Source organism: Pyrgilauda ruficollis, unplaced genomic scaffold, assembly GCF_017590135.1.
Source record: "Pyrgilauda ruficollis isolate IOZ18807 unplaced genomic scaffold, ASM1759013v1 scaffold24, whole genome shotgun sequence".
In the NCBI taxonomy this organism is placed as follows: domain Eukaryota; kingdom Metazoa; phylum Chordata; class Aves; order Passeriformes; family Passeridae; genus Pyrgilauda; species Pyrgilauda ruficollis.
Genome location: NW_024523648.1, coordinates 15,233,023 through 15,252,476, shown reverse-complemented (window position 1 = coordinate 15,252,476; position 19,454 = coordinate 15,233,023). Strand labels below are relative to the sequence as shown.

Sequence of the window (19,454 nt, the reverse complement as noted above, 5' to 3'; positions counted from 1 at the left end):
GGGAAGTTTGGTTTTGCAGGCTATGTGAAAGCACCTGCAGCTGGAAGTGTAAGTGATTTCTGTCAGAAAAAATGCTGACAGGTGCTTAACAGGATTATGCTGACTCAGCAAGTCCCTATCATCAACATTACTTAAGCTTGCCCAATTCTGTTTGAAGAGCAGAAATAAAACACTGTGAAATTGTATTTTCTTCTGTCTGATCATCCACATCTGAGGATCAGAGCCAGAATTTTTGGTGATGGTCACTTTTGGTGACTTGGTGATCTCAAACATCAACTGACTGATGTGACCTGCACCAATGGTAGGACACAACTCATATCAGTTTTGAGGCAACTCATAGGACACAGCTTTTTAAATTTTGCCACTATTGGTGAACTGTGGCTTGTGTTCAAATCTCAGTAGTGCCTTCATATCAATTCCTTATTCACAGCCAGCTTTGTCCATGTGGCAGAGAAGATGTTACAGGTTTTTTTTTGATATTTCTGTAAATTTGCCTGGCATTCTCTAGCCCAGGTACAGAGTGACTCATCACCTTTTCTCTAGACACCAGGGACCCTACCCTAACCTAACCCTAACCAACACACAAGCTAATGTTAGGAAGCATTCCCAAAGTAATGCCATCTGGTAATGCAGGCAAACATGGAGAGGGAAGACTTTGAACTGTCAATGAAATCAGATTCTGGCCCAGTAATATACATGTAAAATAAGTCATAAGGAGCAGCAAGCAGATTATTATAAATCTGCATTTCTAACCATACACTGGATGTGACAATTTTCCTAACCTCACTACCAACTTCTGAAGAGGGGTCTCCTCCCTGATTATCCCCTTCCTATACCTCATCATGGAAACAAACAAATTCATTTGTTTTCTGTGCTGAATTCCAATCTGTTGACCTCTCTGCTCTCCTCTTCTATCAGCTAAAAACTACAGAGGTCTTTCTAAAACTGCTTCAGGGCTTTGACCATGAATTCAAATGATTCGTCTACACTAGTAATTTAAAGAGTGCCAGTGCCTGTTCTCTAGTGCACACAGTTTAGTCCACAGTTTAGCTCTAGTGCAATGGAGCACTATTCTCTCACATTGCCAAAACAGGTATTCAGCCCAACCCCAGGGAACAGTCCAGAGCTGGGCTAACCTCCAAGATGTAGCTCGGAACACAGAAAATTCTGGGATGTTGAAATATAAAAAGGTAAGCAATCTGATCACTCTGAATCTTGGGAGCCATTTAGAGCCATGCTCTTAGTAGCCTTGGGGACAGAAGGTAAGAAAATGAGAGGCTGCAATTACAGCCTGGATCAGAAACATACCAGAGAGCCTTTGTAATTGTAAACAGTATAAATGACAGAGTTCCTGTATCTCAGACCTTTTTAATTTACTAACATGGGCCAAGGCAGGGCTGTTGCTTTGAAGGCAGCACAGCTTTGTGCTGCTTGGAGCTCGCTTCTTGCCTCAGGCGCTGAAGTTGGCAGCATAACAAGTAGCTTAATGCACACCTGCCCTGCTGTCAGAACAGATAACACCCAAAAGACCTTTAAAGCTTCACTGGCATTAGTAAAGTTGTGTATGAGATTTGCCTGCAAAAGTTTGAACAGCTTCATCAGCAATTGCTACCTGCTGACCTCCTGGCTCCTGTGAACACAGAGCCAGCTGAGCCAGACCAGCAGAAGTCCAGTGCTGTTATCTGTAGGGAATGAGATGCAACACATTCCCAGGAGAATCAGCAACATACCTCTAACCCCAAATGCTAGAGGAATTGCACCTCTCTAGATTTTTGAATTCAACAACTGACTAAGTTTTGGCAGCTGGGGCCTCCATCGGCAGTACAAAGCCATCCCATAACCTCACATGTAAAATGCTCTGCCTGAGGTCTCCATCTTTGGTCCCAACCACCACCTCCCTCTGGCTTTGGGAAAACACTTTTAGTTTGAAGGACTGCTCACTGCTTTGACTATAGTACCCTTCTGTTTCATTTGTCTCCACTTTATAGTCTTGTGTGTATTCTTTGATGTGAATACAAACTGCTTGACTTTTGAATACCTTTATCACACATAACCTGTTTCAATACTAGGAGACCTTGTCACAAACTCAAATATTGACAGATGCTGCAAATAAGTGGAGCCTCTCTTCCTCCTGAACTAAACAGTCAAACAAGCATGATAGTTTCTCTGGTCGGCACCTTGTACTGGAGAGCTACAACTTGCAAACACTTGCAAAGTTATCTCAGTGGTATCTTTGAAATGGTCTTAAAAGGAAGCTTTTCTCCTCAAAAGCAAGCAGGCAAAAGATAGCAATTAAATCTCCTTTGCATGCCCGTGGCCAACAGATTTACCATTTACCCTTTTTGTGGGGTTTCACCTTCTGTAGTAGGACCTGGGTATCTGAGAGGAACTACTGTAACAGGACTTAATAAAACAGAAGAAATCTATTCACATGAGGTTTTTTCACAGAACAAACCCAAACTATACCTGCCGCAGTTGAATGCAAGATTACTAATACTTAAAACTGTTATCTGAAAGGTAACTACAGGGAAGTCTATGAATTTTAACTAACCAACTTGTGTATCCCAGTGGTCACACTGGACTTTCTATCTCATCTGCAAGGGACAGTGTATGCCATATTTAGAATGAACTAAATTTTCTGCTAGAAGAAACCTGTGTTTTTTCATTTTCAGATTTACCTTTTGCCCTTTCTACACTTACAGTTTTGTTTTTTTGTGTACATCCTTTTACGCATTGCTACTTTTCAGGGTTGTTAGGGTTCGGTGTGGGTTTCTTATTCACTAGTCAACTATTTCTAATAACTCCTTTTCCCTTAAAAATTCTCCCTATTCTTTTTTACTCTTCTCCTTGGTTCTTTGCATTCCATTATATTCTGCTAATCTCTCCTGTGATATGGTCCTCTTGCAATATTATACACAAGCTAGCAGTGTTACCAGCACAAGTGCACTGTGTCTAGCAGAGCTGGACATTCTCACTGCTCACACACCTTATGTGGTGGCTTCCTGTACAATTAAGTCTTTTGACCATTATTATTTTACTTCAACAGTTTGTAAAAAAGCTATATTATGATATGGGGGACAAAATTCCTGTCCAAAAGGGCAGAGAAGAGGCTTGTGAAGCCACACTGTGTGAGGCAGCTTGACATATTGTTTTGACTTAGAAGCAGGAGGGTTTCAACCTGCCTATAATTTCCTCATGATGAATATACATTGGCAGGAGTGTTGTGAAGAATTCAGACTAACCTTGGCCAGAAAAATACTGAAAGCTACATCATTTTAGAGAAAGGAAAGGAAAATTATAAAACATTCCTTACCCTAAAGTAGCAGGTCTCCTTACCTTGAGTTAGCTCTCCTTGGACAGAGAGCTGTTCCTGACTTGTGGATTCTCCAGCACCTGCTGAAGCTCCTTTACTCTCTTCTGTCCTCACCTCATTAGCCTTTTCAGCCTCCTTTTCTGGTCTTTTCTTCTCACCTTCTGGTTTGATCTCTTTTTTGACTGGCCGGATGTTGCCAGGAGAGGGAGGACGTGTCTGAGCAGAGGAAACTTTGGAGGAACCAGGTGGGGAAGTTATCTGCTTAGGTGTGCCAGGCAAAAAAGGCAAAGACTTTGATGCATGCCTGTGTAATCGAAGAGTGACAAAGCTGATTTTCACTTATATATCACTTCTACAATCATAGCAGCTAAAAATAAAACCACTTCTCTGTTTCTTTATCAAGCAGGACTGCTGGCACAACTGATATGGTTTCATGCAAAATGCCTCTCTCCACCTCTCCAGATGTGTGAGCACTGAGCCCACTCAGTAAGAAACCAAATATTTTCCTGACCCTTCCCCTTCTCCAGAACAGTAGCAAGATTTTTTTTTAAAAGCAGGACTGTCTTTCCTTTTTTTTGCAGAGAGAAAACATTTACATCATCAAATATGTTTGCCCCGTTTCACATCTGATTAATAGAACAACCAGAGCTGCCAACAGCTCATGTCCAGCTAAGCATGTACTTGACTTACCAAACTGGAGAGGGAGCTGATGATCTAGCTTTGAGGCTGGAAGTAAAATGACCTCCTTTAAAGTTGGCTGAGAAGCTGGATGACAAATGGTCCTTTTCTCTTTTGTCAGTCTATAGCTCAGCAAACAAAAAGACAAAGTCAAGCCAGAGTTCACACAGCTAAAGAAAGCAAAGCAAGATTAGTTAAGGACGAGGAGTTGGGGGGCTGCGAAAAAGCAGTGCTGAGTCAGTGGTTTCTACAGCTTATTTAACAAGTTCCTGAATATAGCTCCTGTAACCTGACACCACCTTTGTCAGTAGATGTGCATTTGACAACAAGAATCCTTAATCATTCTCTCCTGTCCTAAGATGTAATGGGCTAATTTGCAGAGGCTTATTTTTACACAGGCAAAAGAATTACCTTTTATAGTTTGATCTTTGCTGACTGCTACAGAGTACCTTCCACTGCTTCCCATAAACACAGGATTTCTTTTGAAGAAAACACAAAACAACTCTCCCTCCCCTTGGCTCATACTTGGTCATGGTCTTTCTATATAGCACAATATTTTGGATTCATGCTTCCAAGTGAACACTACAGATGTCCTCAAAGCTTCCAAATATGGTACACCAGTTATCCTAGTCTTTCTTTTCTTGGATGATTTGACAGCACATACTTTTAGCCATTTTATCATATACGTGATATATGATATATTATTTCCTTTTTCCATCTTTATTTTTAAAAAAATAAAATCCTAAGTTGAGAAACATTTCTAATAACACAAACCAGAGCTACAACAGAATTATTGCTTTAAAGGAATATATCAGAATTTAGGTATCTACGTATGCCCCATATTTCAGTATAGATGAAAAACTTCATGGTTTTGGAAAAATGAGCTCAGACCCCAGGAGTCTGAAGAACAGGAATACTGGAAAGTACATTGAGCTGCCACTTAGCCAGCATGATGCAGAGGCTGCTGCTCACCAGCCTTAAACACAACCCCTGTATCAGGTGTGCCATGGGGCTTGAGATCCTCACCAGCTGAAAGCTGTGCTTGTCCCCTGAACTGAAAGCCAGGTCAACAACTGGAAAACACAGACTGAAAACAACTCCACGAGCACATGATGCACTGAGTTATCAAAGTAAACACAACCAGAATAAATGCACTACCATGAACAAGAGTTTTGGCTTTCTAACAGTAACTCTCTATTGTATCTGCTTTATTAGCACTGAAAGCAGAGCATCAGAAAATTTTTCCTCGTATCAATAAAGTAAAAAGCTGAATTCACACAGAAGTTTGCAGAAGTATAAAAGATTCTCCACATCATACAGGCTACTGGAAACAGCTCTTAACTCACTCATTTTATATTAACAACAGTTTTGTATCACCTCCTCCACCAAAAAGTAACAACCTTTCTTCTTTTTGATTTAGAAAAAAAAAAAGCCAAACCCCAAATCTCTTGCACTCAGAAAGACTTAAGAGGAAGAACCAACTGGCCGGGAGACTGTCATGCTCTATGCACGTGCTAGGAAATTTCTCTAAACATACATACTAAGACTATGCCTTAGCTTAAACTTCAGTGTACTACCCTCTGCCTGAAAGATTAAGTAGAGGTTATGACTCATGGCACTTTGATTAACACTGCTTCCAACAAGGATGTCAATAGCAGCACTGCCTCTTGACCTTCTGCCCATCAGGCCAAATGAAAATGCAAGCACCTCTTACACAATGTTTTGCAGAGATGACTTCAACTCTTCTCACACTCTAAATTAACTCAGGTTGTAGAATACAAGACAAATCTAACAGCTCAGGTTCAGCAAATGAATCTGAAGTGGGTCTGACTGCATCCCACTGGCTTGGAGCACAGTCAACATGAGTTTGTTCTACTGTTTTGATTTTCCTAAAAGCTCAGATCAGCCCTAGTACTGCTATTAAATCATGCAGAATGAACAGTGACTTGTGGAAAGCCTTGTTTATAAACCATGCTCCTAAGTCAACTTCTTCCTTCCCAGTGAGGAAAAGTTTACTAGTCTGGTCTCCTAATAAAGTACAGATGAAGTGAGAGTACTCTATGCACTTGTGTACAGAGACGTGAGTGCATGCATTCCCCCACTCTTTATTCTAGGGGCTCAGTTCAATTTGCTAGAGGCCTCAAAAGACACCAAATTCTGGAACCTCTGTGAAAACAGCCTTCTGGGAAAAACAAGTTCCCCACTGAGGGAAAAATAGCAACACCATTTTGAGCCTTAAAAGGCAGCAAAGAATCCATTTGAGAAGGGGGCACAGTGACTGCCTCTGTGCCTTGTGAGAAGCTAGGGCACCTACTCTGCAAACACAGGTGTTTGGAAAACATCAGTGCTTTTCCACATGGATTCTTTGGTGCATTATCAGGCTGTGCCACCACATAACGTAGCATGTTTCAGTTAAAATCCAGCCAACTATGACACAAACTGGAGAGGCAGGTATGGTGCAGGGGGGAGGAAGTATCCCTGCAGCTATTCCAGTCCTGAGGAGCAGTGCAGTCAGGTGGTCATGGCACGGGACACTAAGGACACTAAGGCTGCCAAGCTTACCCCTGCAAGGTGCGTTGTTCTCCGACGTCCAACGGCATCAGTGGAAGCATAAAGTTTTGCTCGTTCTCCTGAATTCCTACAGTTCAGGGCCTTGTAGGAGAGAGGACTGAGGGGGCTGCAAGATGCTGAACGGGGACAAACGGGGATAACTACGGTGTTGGTTGGTTTTGTTATTTATTAGTTTTAATTACAGAGTAGCATTGGAGAATTGACAGAGGAAAGCCAGCAGGAACAGAAACGACCGAGAAAGACAGAAAAGAAAGAAGGTATTAATACACAGAGAAATTACTAAGTATCAAGTCAGAACCATCATTTGACACGTTAGCTTGGCCACACGGACAGTAAGGATGCAAGTTCAATGGGTGCTCATGCATTTTTCCATTTGTGAATGAATAGTTTCTTTCTAAAAAATTAAGAATTATGCCATGATACTGGGTAGTGGATCGTATTTTCCAGTTAAGTTTTTGTACAACTGGTGGTTCGGAAAAAGCAGTAGAAACAATGGCTGGTCTGACAGATTAGCTTAGTAGACACATTGAAATGAGTTTCAATTACATTCAGAATAGGAAGCAATCAAACAAAATCAGAATGCCTACAAACTCCATTGGAAGTGAAGAAAAATTAAAGGAGACATGCACACAAAGATCAAAACCCATTAACAATACAAACCAGTTTCAACTAGGAAATCAATGAAATTGCTGTCTGCAATTTACAGCAAATGATTTCTTTTTTAAAATTCTTCTTTTTAGGAATATTTTAGCCCATTGTATTTTTTTGATACTTCTAGAATAACAACTTACTCAAATTCTCAACAGCAAACTATTTCACACATTTTTAAAAAAGCAGGCTGACAACAACAAATCAGCTTGGAAATTAGTATTTGAGTAACCAGGATGGCAGCTTGTGTTGGTTTGCACAAGCAAAAAGACTATTACCAAAATATCTGACAATAGCAGGTATCAGATATACAGTGCTCTGATTTTATCTTCAAAGAGAACTGCAAGACATATCATGGGAAACTTTTTGCAGCAAAGTGTTCTTGGACTTTGTCTTGATATAACTGAAGGAGAAAATTGGGAAAAACTATGCTATTACTGCAAAGTTTTATTTTTCTGCTCCTGTTTGTCTCTTCTGGTCATTTAATTGAGTCTTAGCACAATTACTATCCAGCATGTCACTTTAGAAAAAAATAGCGGCTCTATATAGTCTTTCCTATTCTTTTTTGTTCCTCTCCACTGCAAAGAAATTTACATCCTCTATTTCCTTAATGAAAAGCCAAACCAAACAAAACCAAACCAATATTTCTTGCCTGTATATCCCTCTCTGAGCACACTTGAAAGAATGCAGTTCCACATACAGTCAATTCTTCTAGTCTTACAAAAGTACAGCTGCTGTTACAGGAAGAGCTCATAGACTTAACAGTACTAACGCTGCAAATTCTCCTGCACCAAGAGATTACCATTATGAATAAAGAGTCTCATGTAAGTGTTACAGCAATGGCACTAATGCTTGCCTTATAGTTCATAGGGATTTGTGTTTAATGAGGAATTATGACTAACTTAAAAACAAGCAAGAAATAAGAAATCAGGGATTTTTGTTTGTGGTTTTATTTTGGTTGAGGGCATGTAAACCAGATAGGAGGCAGTGGCATAATGCTTTACACCACTTATTTATGTGGCTCCTGCCCTGTGATTCAATTCCCCTTCTGCAAGCTGATTATCTGAAGTTACCACCAAGGAAGACAATATAAGTATTAAAAGAGAAACAGTTCATTTTCATTTGTGAAGTTGCCAAACAATGCTTTAGGCAGCACTTCCAGTGATTCATGTACTAACAGGATTACATGTATTCAGAGGAGCTTTTTGAAAGCTATTTACAAAACATTTTGGTTTTGAAGGACTAATTTAAAAAAAGATCCAGATGTATTCTTATGCTGGATGTCCCTAATACCTCACTTAAAATTTAAGGACATGAATCCATATTTAACTCAGTTTGGATTTTTTACATTGCAATTTATTTTTACAGCCAAAGGGCAGGGTAATTTTCTAGGGAATAATGGCAGGCTGGGATGAGTGGAGTGTTCAGAGCACAGCTGTGAGCCATTGCCATCACTTGATCATTAAACTCCAGGAAGCATCCTGTATGAAGGGGCTGAAGTTATTGCTCCTAGAGAATAATACCTGGAAAACAATGAGCAAATGGATCATTCTTCTGGAGGTATAGTTCCAGTTAGCATGGGAAGGCATTTCAGGGAAGTGCCTTAGACTGAACTCACAAAGCAGTCTTTCCTGCTTTTTGTAGCCTTTCTCAATATTCCACTCAGTTTAGAGTTGGTTGTGCAGTATAAACAAGAGCAGTCACAAAAAGCTTCATGCTTGCTCCAGGAAGGTAACCACTTAGATGTGGCCTTCTCAGCTATTCCCTAATGAAGAGCTGAATTTCCAATATCCTTTTTCATAGGTGATATTACACGTTAGTTTTACAAGCTATTGTTTTTGAAGAATAAAAAAGAAGTCTGTGCTTGTTAATTCTACTACTTGCAGAATATCATCCACATTTTTGCTCCTACAGTACTACCTCTGTGGAAACATACCACAACCTAATTAGTTATAAGAGTTCTTAAGTGAAAGCTTCTTTAAAAGTAATCTTAGCAGATCTCTGTTCCTTCTTACCTTCTATGTTCTTTAATTAGAATAAAAATCCTGCCCACATCAGACAAGAAAGACTTGCCTCAACTTACAATAATATATTGCTGCACGTGCTGACAGTGTAATGGTAAAGTTCCCAGTGGATGATTACAAAACACTCCATTCTAAAACATCCTATGAGAAAAGAAGAGGTAGCTGTCACCTGCCTAAAATACATGATTAGCAAGTATGCCCTGGCTGTATCTGCAATACAGTTTTGCCTGGGCCTTCAATCACCACCTAGCTATATCATCGCATTTCTGCATGTTAATTTCCCCTCAGTGAGTACCATCAGAGGGCTGTTCTGGCGGTGGCAGACAACTTTACAATTATTATAACCTCACTGAACCTGCACATTTAACTTCACAGGTATTAAAAGCACAGTAATCAGGGCCTATCTTTATAAAAGTCTAACTTTCTCCATGTGGGAAGTGCTCTGGTAGGGGCTGAAACTCCTTTGTAGCAAGCAGCTCACAGCTTTAGCAGTGGGTGCGCTAAATCAGCTCTTTCCAACTAGATGTGCATTTCCTTAAACAGCCATGGCCAGCATGATGTTGTTGCCCTGCATGTTTTGTATGTTATGTTTTGTATTAATTTATTGCATTGATGAAGAGGCAAAAATAAGAAAGAGTTAGTAGGAGAAAGAGAAAGAGGCATAGCAAACAACTGTTCAGGGAAGCTTTCATGCTGTCATGCACACTAATCACGGACATTCAAGTTCACTCTGGGATGCTACCATACACCCATAATTAGATCAGTGACTTTACAACATCCGGCAGGGAATCTGGAAAAATAAGTGTCTGAGACATGAAGCCTCTGCTGTTATAGGATTACCTGCATCTCCAGACAATGCAGCTGTGCTTTTACTCCGAGCCAGGAATGAGTGTGTGGGCGTCAGGAGCCTGCTAACGATGCTGCTCTCCCATGGACTGAGCTGAAGACGGCGAGCTGAACGTGCACCATACAAGCAAGATGTTAGATCAAACACTTCACATAGAACCACATGCTGCAGAGCGTTAGTACTCTTTCCTCACTACTGCATACCATGAAAATCTTGAAACTGTCCACAACAGTTCAGTGTTTTGCATTTTATTATTACTCCTTTCTAGCAGAAGAATTCCTATAGAAATATGTACATCTGAACACTTAATTTATGTTACTGCCTGTGGCATTATGGCAAATTGTTACCAAGTGAGTATGGATATTTTGCACATCTGCCACATTCCACGTTAGTTAGGAATGACAGGATAATTTCCCTACTAGAGGAACAGTTGCCACTCCTAAATATAGACTTCAGAGATGTTTGTGCCCCAAAGGCTTCCTACACTGAAGATATACAGTCTTCCAGTTACATTTAAACACCTTCCAAAGTTTGCCAGCCTACCTAGAAAAACCAAAGGCTGCTCACTGCTATACAGGGAATTGTGTCACTGAGGTTTTATCAAAGCATTGCAAAAGGATAGTGTGCCTCAACTGCAGATACCAAGCTCAGCAGCTGCAGTTGTCTCAGCAATAGGTGAAGCCACAGAAAACAGTAAATATATTTGATCATTAATTCTCTGTCCACAGATGCTGCTAATAATCACTTTCCATGTACAATACTTTTCACATACTTGCTCTGTTTTGAAAATGCAATACATGTTGACCTGGCTGCAATCACACTGCTGCTTTGCTTTTCCCAGTGCTGTCTAATGCAAACATAGCTTTCCAATATAATCCTTTAAACATTTATCATGGCAAAGCATTAACCAGAAGAATCCTGTAAGTTACTTTCTGTATTGAATTGGGTATTTCTTTGATATTCCAATGCAACAAATTGTTTCATAATGACCATCACAAGCCAAAACATTCAACTAGTTCCCAAAGTAGTTCATTACAGTAAGCTTACACTATAGCAGTAATCTTGATATTGCAAGCAAAAGCAGGTCTTTCTACACCTCAGCCTTTATTTGCCTTAGTTAGTGTTTGCAGCAACAAAACTGCAACGTGAATTTATAAGGCTCAATCTCTATAACATTCATTCAAGTGATTGGCTGTAACAAACTTGACATTCATTTGCATTTTTAAAGGAAGAAATCCATCACTTTTAACAGACATAAACTCTGAATCTATCTTTAATCTACTCCTTGCTGAGTCTCATGAAAAGAGAGGCTGATCTCAATCTCCTCCTATGAAAATGTAATTGCTTAATCTGCCCCCAGTGCTGTTTTGCACTTCTCAAATTGCTCCCTTAAATTCCAGTAATGCAATAAGGGGCATTACTATAGAAATACAGGACTCTCAAACACAGCAGGCTCTTTTCCTAACTGTCCTTTTACACAATGTACTATTGCCAGAGCTTTTTGTGATTAATGGTTCCATTCTGCAATGGTAGAGATCGTACAGATACACAAAATACCCTACAGAGACCTCCACTACAGCACACACATTATCATTAAGCTTGCAGTTTAACAATGAAGAAATCACAGAGCTACCATTAAACTGGATGCAATAATGGCAAAGTCTTTGCTTCCTCTCATCTCCAGGCACCATGCTCACTATGATCACTGTTTAAAGCTACTGTTGCAAGACAACAGATTCTTTTTTGTGGCGTCAGGCTCTAGTAGGTGAGGCTCACAGGTATGATTGTGGATGAGTTTGGAGAACTCTTCTACCGTAGTTTAACATAAAGATCACACAACTTCAGAAAGCAATCCTTGATATTTTAGGCCAGTAAACCAGTACTATATACACTATCCATTTCTTGGCATTTATATTTACATGATAAGTGAATGTCACCATGTAAATACGGCCCTGTGGGCCAGCTGCAGGCCTTATGTCACTATATCAGCTTATATAAGCCCCCAGAGATGAAATAACCTCAAGAGGACACAGCTGATGATTTAGACTGATGATTTAGAACACCAATGTCTCACCTGCCATGTCTCACATGTCTCATATTCCTTGCCCTAAAGGTGAGTATGGTTTAATTATCTTTGGCCCTAACTCAGGGGAGCTTGTATCCACATCCCCTACTGGAAGCAATCCCATGTCCACAGCATCCAGCTGAAGCACTGAGGCAGTGTTTGGGAGTGAGCTAGTTGACATGCACAACAGTGAACTAAAACCAAAAACTTTCCTCTCCATATAAGCAATAGGCCTGCTTCAGAGATATCAAAATAGTTTTAGCCAGGACCTTGGAGTGAAGTCTCCCTGATTCTCTACAATGGGCTTAGATCAGAGTTTGTTTGGATGCATCTTGGCTTTGTGGGTCAGGATCATCACATACTGGATTTTCCAAATGCACAGCTACCTGAAAGCATCGCACTTCACACATTCAATACATATTTTAACAGATTAGCACCACCATTCACCTAGAACAGACAAACTTTCCCCCACTGGGTTCCAACTACAGGAGTATTAATACCTGCATTGAACAGCTTCAGTTTGGTGTCGAAACCACACTGGAGCAAAGCTGAATACCAAACAGAGAACATCCCAAAATAATATCAACTTTAAGACAATGAGGTCAGGGGTTTCTTTTCTTGCTCTTTTTGCTCAGGGTGATGTTTTCAAGATTTAGTCTTTCAAACCATCTGACAGACAAGGGGAAGCAGTATTTTTTGTTCTCATGATGTGTTAAACTATCACTCTAAGGGCTATTTCATAGAATTATTGAATGGTTTGGGTTGCAAGGAATCTGAAAGATCACCTAGTTCCAACCTTCCTCTCATGGGCAGGGACACCTTCCATTAGACCAGGTTGCTCAAAGCCCCATCTAGCTAGACCTTGGGCATCCACAATTTCTATGGGCAATCTGTTCCACCAGCCTCCACCAACCTATCTTACCAGCCTCAGAGTGAAGATTTGCTTCCTAATATTCAATCTAAACCTTTCATTTTGAAACAATTACCTCTTGGTCCTGTTACAACATGTCCTTGTAAAAAGTCCTTCCCCAGCTCTCTTGGGGAAGCTCTCTCGACCCTTTTGCTGTCAAGTCTCCCTGGAGCCTTCTCTTCTCCAGCCTGAACAAGCCCAACTCTCTCAGCTTTTATTGCTCTGTTTTCACACAGGAAGCACATTTGTGATAAGCTTGCTTATACAGGGAAGTACCCTTACCCCCAGCCACAAGCAGGTTATTTTTAACAGATTAAAGATCTTTATAACCTAACTTGTAACTAAAAAACGCACGAAGTTGCAGGGTGCTGGCAAAAGTAAATTGGTTACAATCATCTGTATTTGTCTTCAGGATTTACAAGCTGAATACTGGAAAGTTGTCTTAGCAGCAGCAGAATAATTTGCAAGTAAGCAAACAGCAGCATTTGATTAGCTGTAGGAACAGATGGGAGGCAGGGATTTAACAGGCCTTCTGATGAGCACCACGAAGGAGACTCTCATTGATAAATGTGGTGTTTGCTTTACACATATGTAATATGGTGAGGAGTACATAGGGGAAAACTGCTCTTTCTACAGGAAACAATACTGGAGCCTCTGAATGTCTTCTATAATGGTTGCAGAAAAAAGTAATGCAGTGATTGAGACAATCATCTGCTTGAAAGAAAAATCACTGCAGAAAAGGGGGGGAGAAAAGTAGGGTGCAAGTTTTGCAAAACTTCAAGTATGTAACTCATACCTCATGAAAAGTAGTATCCCCTTGCTAAGCTCTCCTTAAAGAGCACAACTGCCAAAATCTATTGGTCAACAGCAGTTTTCTCCAGTTGAATATGAGTTCATGTTCTGTTGTAGTTTCAACTATCCACTAACTACAGTAACATAAAAGCATAATGAGAAGCCTGTTCTAGCTGCCCAATTGTACAACGGTGATAAAGAGCTATACAGCAATACAATGCTTGAAATGGCATCAACCAGTCTTTTAGCCAATTAATTAATGAAAACTTTTGTCATTTGCTGCACCAAAAATAAAAAATAAATTGTCCTTCAAATAATAAAAAGGTGCTGCACAATAGACGACAAGTTCTTGTTGCCAGCTATAAGCCACTTAGTAGGTAAGCTTATCATCCTTATCTCCAACTCAGTGTTTTGCAGGTAGGAGTCTGTATTATAGACTAAGTGTGATTGGGTGCCCTCTGGAAGGTGAAATGGGGAGCAGGCAGTCACAGCCTTCCTTTAAGCACCTGCCTTAAGAGGTTGAGCCCACTGGAGAGACTAGTGGTACTTCTCCAGATACATGGCTCAACTAGACTCAGGTATCTGACTTTGCATGAGAAAAAGCATTTACTTTCTGTCTTGGAGTCTGCAAAAGTCACAAGAGACTCCTAAAGGGTTCTGTGCTGTTTTAGTAAAAACGCCAAGCAAAAAATTCCTCAGCATTTTGACATATGGCCACCACTTCCACATTCCTTTTTTTTCCGCCCCCTACCACTAGACTGCCTAGTATTCAGTTTATGTTCTCCCAAACTTGAAATGGGTGGCAGAAGCTAAAACACAGAGTTAAAGTCCACAAGAGACTATCCTTCCTAATGCTAAGACTATTCTATCCTAGTGCTGCTGTTCACCTGCCCACTTCACCAAGATCCTTCCTCAAAAAAAGCATCTGGCAAAGAACAGCAACCATTTGAAAAAATATACACACCTGAAAAGCTAATAAAGTTAAAACTGACTGGATTTCAACATTTGGAGCAAGAAATGACTGGTGCTTAGCAATAAATTATCTCCTAAGGTAAAACTATTTTTCACAAGTTACCAGACTGTACAACTAGGTTTGCCCACTGAGATGAACATGGCTCATCAAATCAACCAGATACACATATTCACTCAAACTTGGAACTTGGTTAAGACACACAAATAACGACATCAGCCAGACAATGCAACTAAAAGTCCATTAAAATTTTTTTTAAAAAATAATTTTATGGATTGAAATGGGACAGAACTCAGTAGAGGACAAAAAAAAAATCCCTACCAAGTACTTTACTGTAAAGCTCTTTGCACAAGTTACACAAGAGACATTCTTTTATAAAACTTTTAAGCTCAATGCTTCAATCTCATAAGTCCTCAGAACAGCAGCAGCAATTCAGCTATGTTCATTTTTAAAAGCTTGATGGTTTGTCTTTTTCCAGACTTGTAAACACCAAAAATATACACTGAAATGAAGCAATCTTTGAGAAATAACTGGACACAAAACGTCAATAAACAGACAATATGAAAAACATCCACACCTCTTCCATAAAAATAACGAAAATGGTAATTAAATCAGAAAATGTAATAAAGTAACTGCTTGAAAGCTTCATGCAATATGTTCTTAGACATTCAAGAGCTATTACCAAAAAAGAAAGGAAAACAAAACAGTGACAAAATGGTCTAATGCAAATAAAAGGTCACACATGATTGCATGCACTATGGAGTGATGTATTCTTTCAATAGTTGTACCTCATTTACTAAAAACCTGACAGAAGCACTGCTTTTATCATTTGCTGAAGTAGGATTGTTTAAGTAAATTTTCTTGTTTTAAAAAACAAGAATTATTTATTCTCACAGGAAAAAATGTTCAACCATATACTTGTCACATTTGAAGTCTTTCCACTACCACTTAGATAAGTACAGAAAATGACTTCAGAAGTTTGTTTTATGTGCAAAGTAATACATCAGTACAGAACATTCTTTCTTGCTGCTCTTTTAATGCTTTTTTCTTCAAAACTGTACCTCTGTCTGGAGAATTTAGTAATGTTGCAGATGAGGAGGAGAGCCGCTTGTTTATGACTGGATCAACATGTTTCGAAAGGTTCATTGTTGAAACAGACCGCCTGTCTCGATCTAAAACAAATGGAGATAATGCTAATTGACAGCCCACATGCAAGAGTGCAAGTTCCTAGCTCACTACTGGGAGGAGGAAAACAGGACTAGGTCACTCCTGCTCTACCACAAGAACTTCCAAAATAGAATGGATTTCTGAGCAGACGTTGTACAGGTGACTCAAAGACTGGGCACAACACAATTTAAGCTTCCAACGAGTAAAATATTCTGTTCATTATCACTCAATGGGTTGCAATCTAAAGACTTTCAATATTGTCAGAGAATCTTTGCTCACAACTTACAATAGAAAGCTTCATGGGAAGACCAAGATGCTTGGAAACACAAAGTTATTAATTAAAAAACACCCTGCCATCTGAATAAAAAGTGACAGGGCACTGTTACTAGGCAGATGGTCAATATTGTGACAATGGCATGCTGAAAGATTAAGGGAAGACTAGTGCACAAATGAAGTGAGGGTAAGCACAAAAGAAATTAAAAGATTTAGTTTAAAATCCCACAGTTATACATAAGTGCTAAACCACCCACCAGAGTTATTCTCAGAGTGCTGAAAATCCAGTTCAGCACACACCTTAGCAGATATAAAAAAATCAAGCCTCTGCAGAAAGTACTTGTAATGCACCTACTTGGTATACATAACATGAAAAATTTATAATTTGATTTCAGTTTCTCTACATTTTAGGGCAGTATTACATCATTCATACAACTGCTGCAGTCAGCATCTGCATCCTGCTGAGGGGGTGATGGTTACTTCAGGAGTAGAGACTGCACACACTTTGTGCATGTGTGTGTCACAGGAAGTTTGCTGTGTCTTTTCTTTTCTCTCAAAAAAAAAAAAAAAAAAAAAAAAACCAAAAAACAAACAAAAAAAAATCCAAACAAAAAGAGCTCCAGGCTCCTTGCTTCAACTACACATTCCCCATTATATTTTCATCTGAAAATCTGACATCCAAAAGATACTGTGAGAATCACTTCTGCTTTTGCTTACATTTTAGCATGTACTGAACCTCAGCACAACTCAGCAAAGCACCCAACCATGCTGAAATGTAATGAACCTTGAACATATGCCTAACAGCTCTGCTGATTCATAGTCTGTGTGTGCAAAAATGTGTCCCTACACTGTTTGCAAAGCAGATACGAACTCAGGACAATGACAGCATTAAGGATGCTGTGGCTGAAATATTATTTGCCGCTGTTTATTTATGACAAGTGTATTAAGATTGTATTTACCTGTTCTGTCCCAATAGCTTAAATTATACTCACTGTGTACAACAAAATTCATAGAGTCTACAAAAAATACCTTACTTCTTCCCAGATCTATGAACTATACAGGATCCACTATAAGTTGCTGGACTGAAGAAAGATTCTCCCTACCCCATGTGATTATTTGCTAACTTTAATGTTAAAATGACTTGGTGAGGGCATAGAACTGGCAGAGTGGGTACTGGGAGGGGAATAAAACTCAGAAACGGGTTTCAAAAAGGAGAAAACTAAATACTATAACTAAGAAAAAGACCTCTGTAGGCTGTCAAGATGATCTCAAATTGACCTATGGGGTAAACTGGAGTAAGCCCTGTGCAAGTCACTACTGGACATATGACGATCAGGATTCCTGAGAACAGGAACATTTGTGGGAATGGGATGGGGATCTTGATCTCACATATAATCTGCCACTGAGAAAGTACACAGTGTATCAGTGCAGCCATAAAGTTTCTTTCTACATTTGGCAGAAAAGATGTACTACATAAACTGGATTTCTGAAGATGACAAATGACAATATTGAAAATCACCTCTGTTGCTAGGCATGACAACATTTCTCGTGTCAGTGAACCTTATTTAAATGAATCACATTCAGCATAAGGATTTGCATACAAGTGTTGCCAATATGAATCCTATAAATGTAGAATAAGCCAAATGCAATCCATTGCCTGGAAAATTGCTGCTTTCTTTATCCAAAAAAAAAAACAAACAAAAAAAGAAACAAAAAAAAGATTAAAATACCCATGAGCAACAAAACAGCCAATGCAGCTGGTTATGTGTCTGTGTTCATGTGCAAAATCGTAAATCCTATCTGCAGAATGCCAAAAGGGTTTTAGAAAATAACAAAATATTCAAATTTGCTCTCCTTGAATTCCAGCAGATAGAATATTATGCTTCATTTCAGTGAATTGTGCCAAATCTTTAGAGTCAGCCAGCAGTAACTCTCCACCAGAAAAATAAATAATAATGAAAAATCTGGTACTAACAACAGTTCTAATCTATCAGCATGGTGTTAAGCATGCATTGCAACTACATGAGGGTGGGTTTAGTTACTGATGATCTCACTTCCTGAGAACTAGCTACAGGTGAAGGAATAACAAACCACAGCATTATGTACCAGGTTTTCTAGCACCACCCAGAGATCTGAAGTGGTGCTCCAGGCCTGCTAAATCGAGAAAGGTGAATGATGATTCAAAATAATAACCTAGGGACAGAATGCAAGACAATGATTTTTCACAGAAAATAAAATAAAAATCAAATAAGTTATACAAAGTTAAGCAAAAAAGTAACCTTTTATGAAAAAATAACTGTTTCTTGAAATTACGTATGACAATGATTTCAGAGCATTCTTTTCTCAACTTTTTTTTCCTCTTCTGATGAGAGGTTAGACACATAGAAATTAGAATAGGAAGAAATGAACTTAAAGGATCACTTCCTGTTAAAAGAAGTAAAAGTTCTCTTTTGGGAGACTTGATTCATATTGAACAGGGATATACACATAAATGACTGGCAGATTAAGTTAGAGAATGTAACTGGGGGAAAAAGCATATAGCTAAAATTCACTTAAACTTAATTTGCCAATCTTTAGGGGAAGAAAGAGGACTTCTATTTTCCCAAATTTCAGTATGCAGCACACTCCTATTAAAAAGAACATTTTTTCTTCCTTGTGTCTACTTTAATCTCAGTATTTGGTCATTTCCACCAGACCTACTTTTAGAGGCACAAAGCTAGCATTTGCCACAGTAGCTCATATCACAAGATTGACACAGCACAAGCACACCCACGTATACACACACCAACAACAGCAAAGCAGCAGGAGCGAGAAGCTGTAGCAAGGTAGTTACAGAATAAATCAACTCCCAAAACAAGCTTTAACTTTTGTTCAGGTTTTTTTCTCCTTGTTACCTTTTTGCTACACAAGAATGTCACAAACATGCCACTGCTAGCAATAACAGGACCACGAGAAAAGAATTCAAACTGACATACACTGGATCATCCTTCTTTTCAGAAGAAAAATAAATTCCAGCTGACTGTTGGGAAAGGGAAACTGGCAAGCAAAGCAAGCCTCCCTCTTTACCTGTGTTATTAATGCGGTTGTGCAGTGCTCCTCCCCAGGACCACCTGTTTTGCCTTTGTTTTGGCTTCTGGCTTCTTTCAATTGTGCGACGTACAACAGCTTCATGTCGTTCCTTGAGTACAACAGGATA

General features: G+C 39.4%; 1 protein-coding gene across 4 annotated transcripts in view; it reads right to left on the bottom strand.

Moving 5' to 3' along the window:
• MAP7 (microtubule associated protein 7) overlaps window positions 1-19,454 on the bottom strand; it is a 109,792-nt gene that overhangs the window by 14,981 nt on the left and 75,357 nt on the right. For 3 of the 4 annotated variants that reach the window (XM_041470137.1, XM_041470138.1, XM_041470140.1), the window contains exons 5-10: window positions 19,325-19,436; window positions 15,880-15,990; window positions 10,075-10,188; window positions 6,554-6,702; window positions 4,004-4,113; window positions 3,337-3,617 (exon numbers count right to left, since the gene is read on the bottom strand). In XM_041470137.1, the coding sequence (XP_041326071.1) occupies window positions 3,337-3,617; window positions 4,004-4,113; window positions 6,554-6,702; window positions 10,075-10,188; window positions 15,880-15,990; window positions 19,325-19,436 (877 nt within the window). The remainder of the gene's footprint in view (window positions 1-3,336; window positions 3,618-4,003; window positions 4,114-6,553; window positions 6,703-10,074; window positions 10,189-15,879; window positions 15,991-19,324; window positions 19,437-19,454) is intronic. The other variant, XM_041470139.1, reaches the window with a different exon arrangement.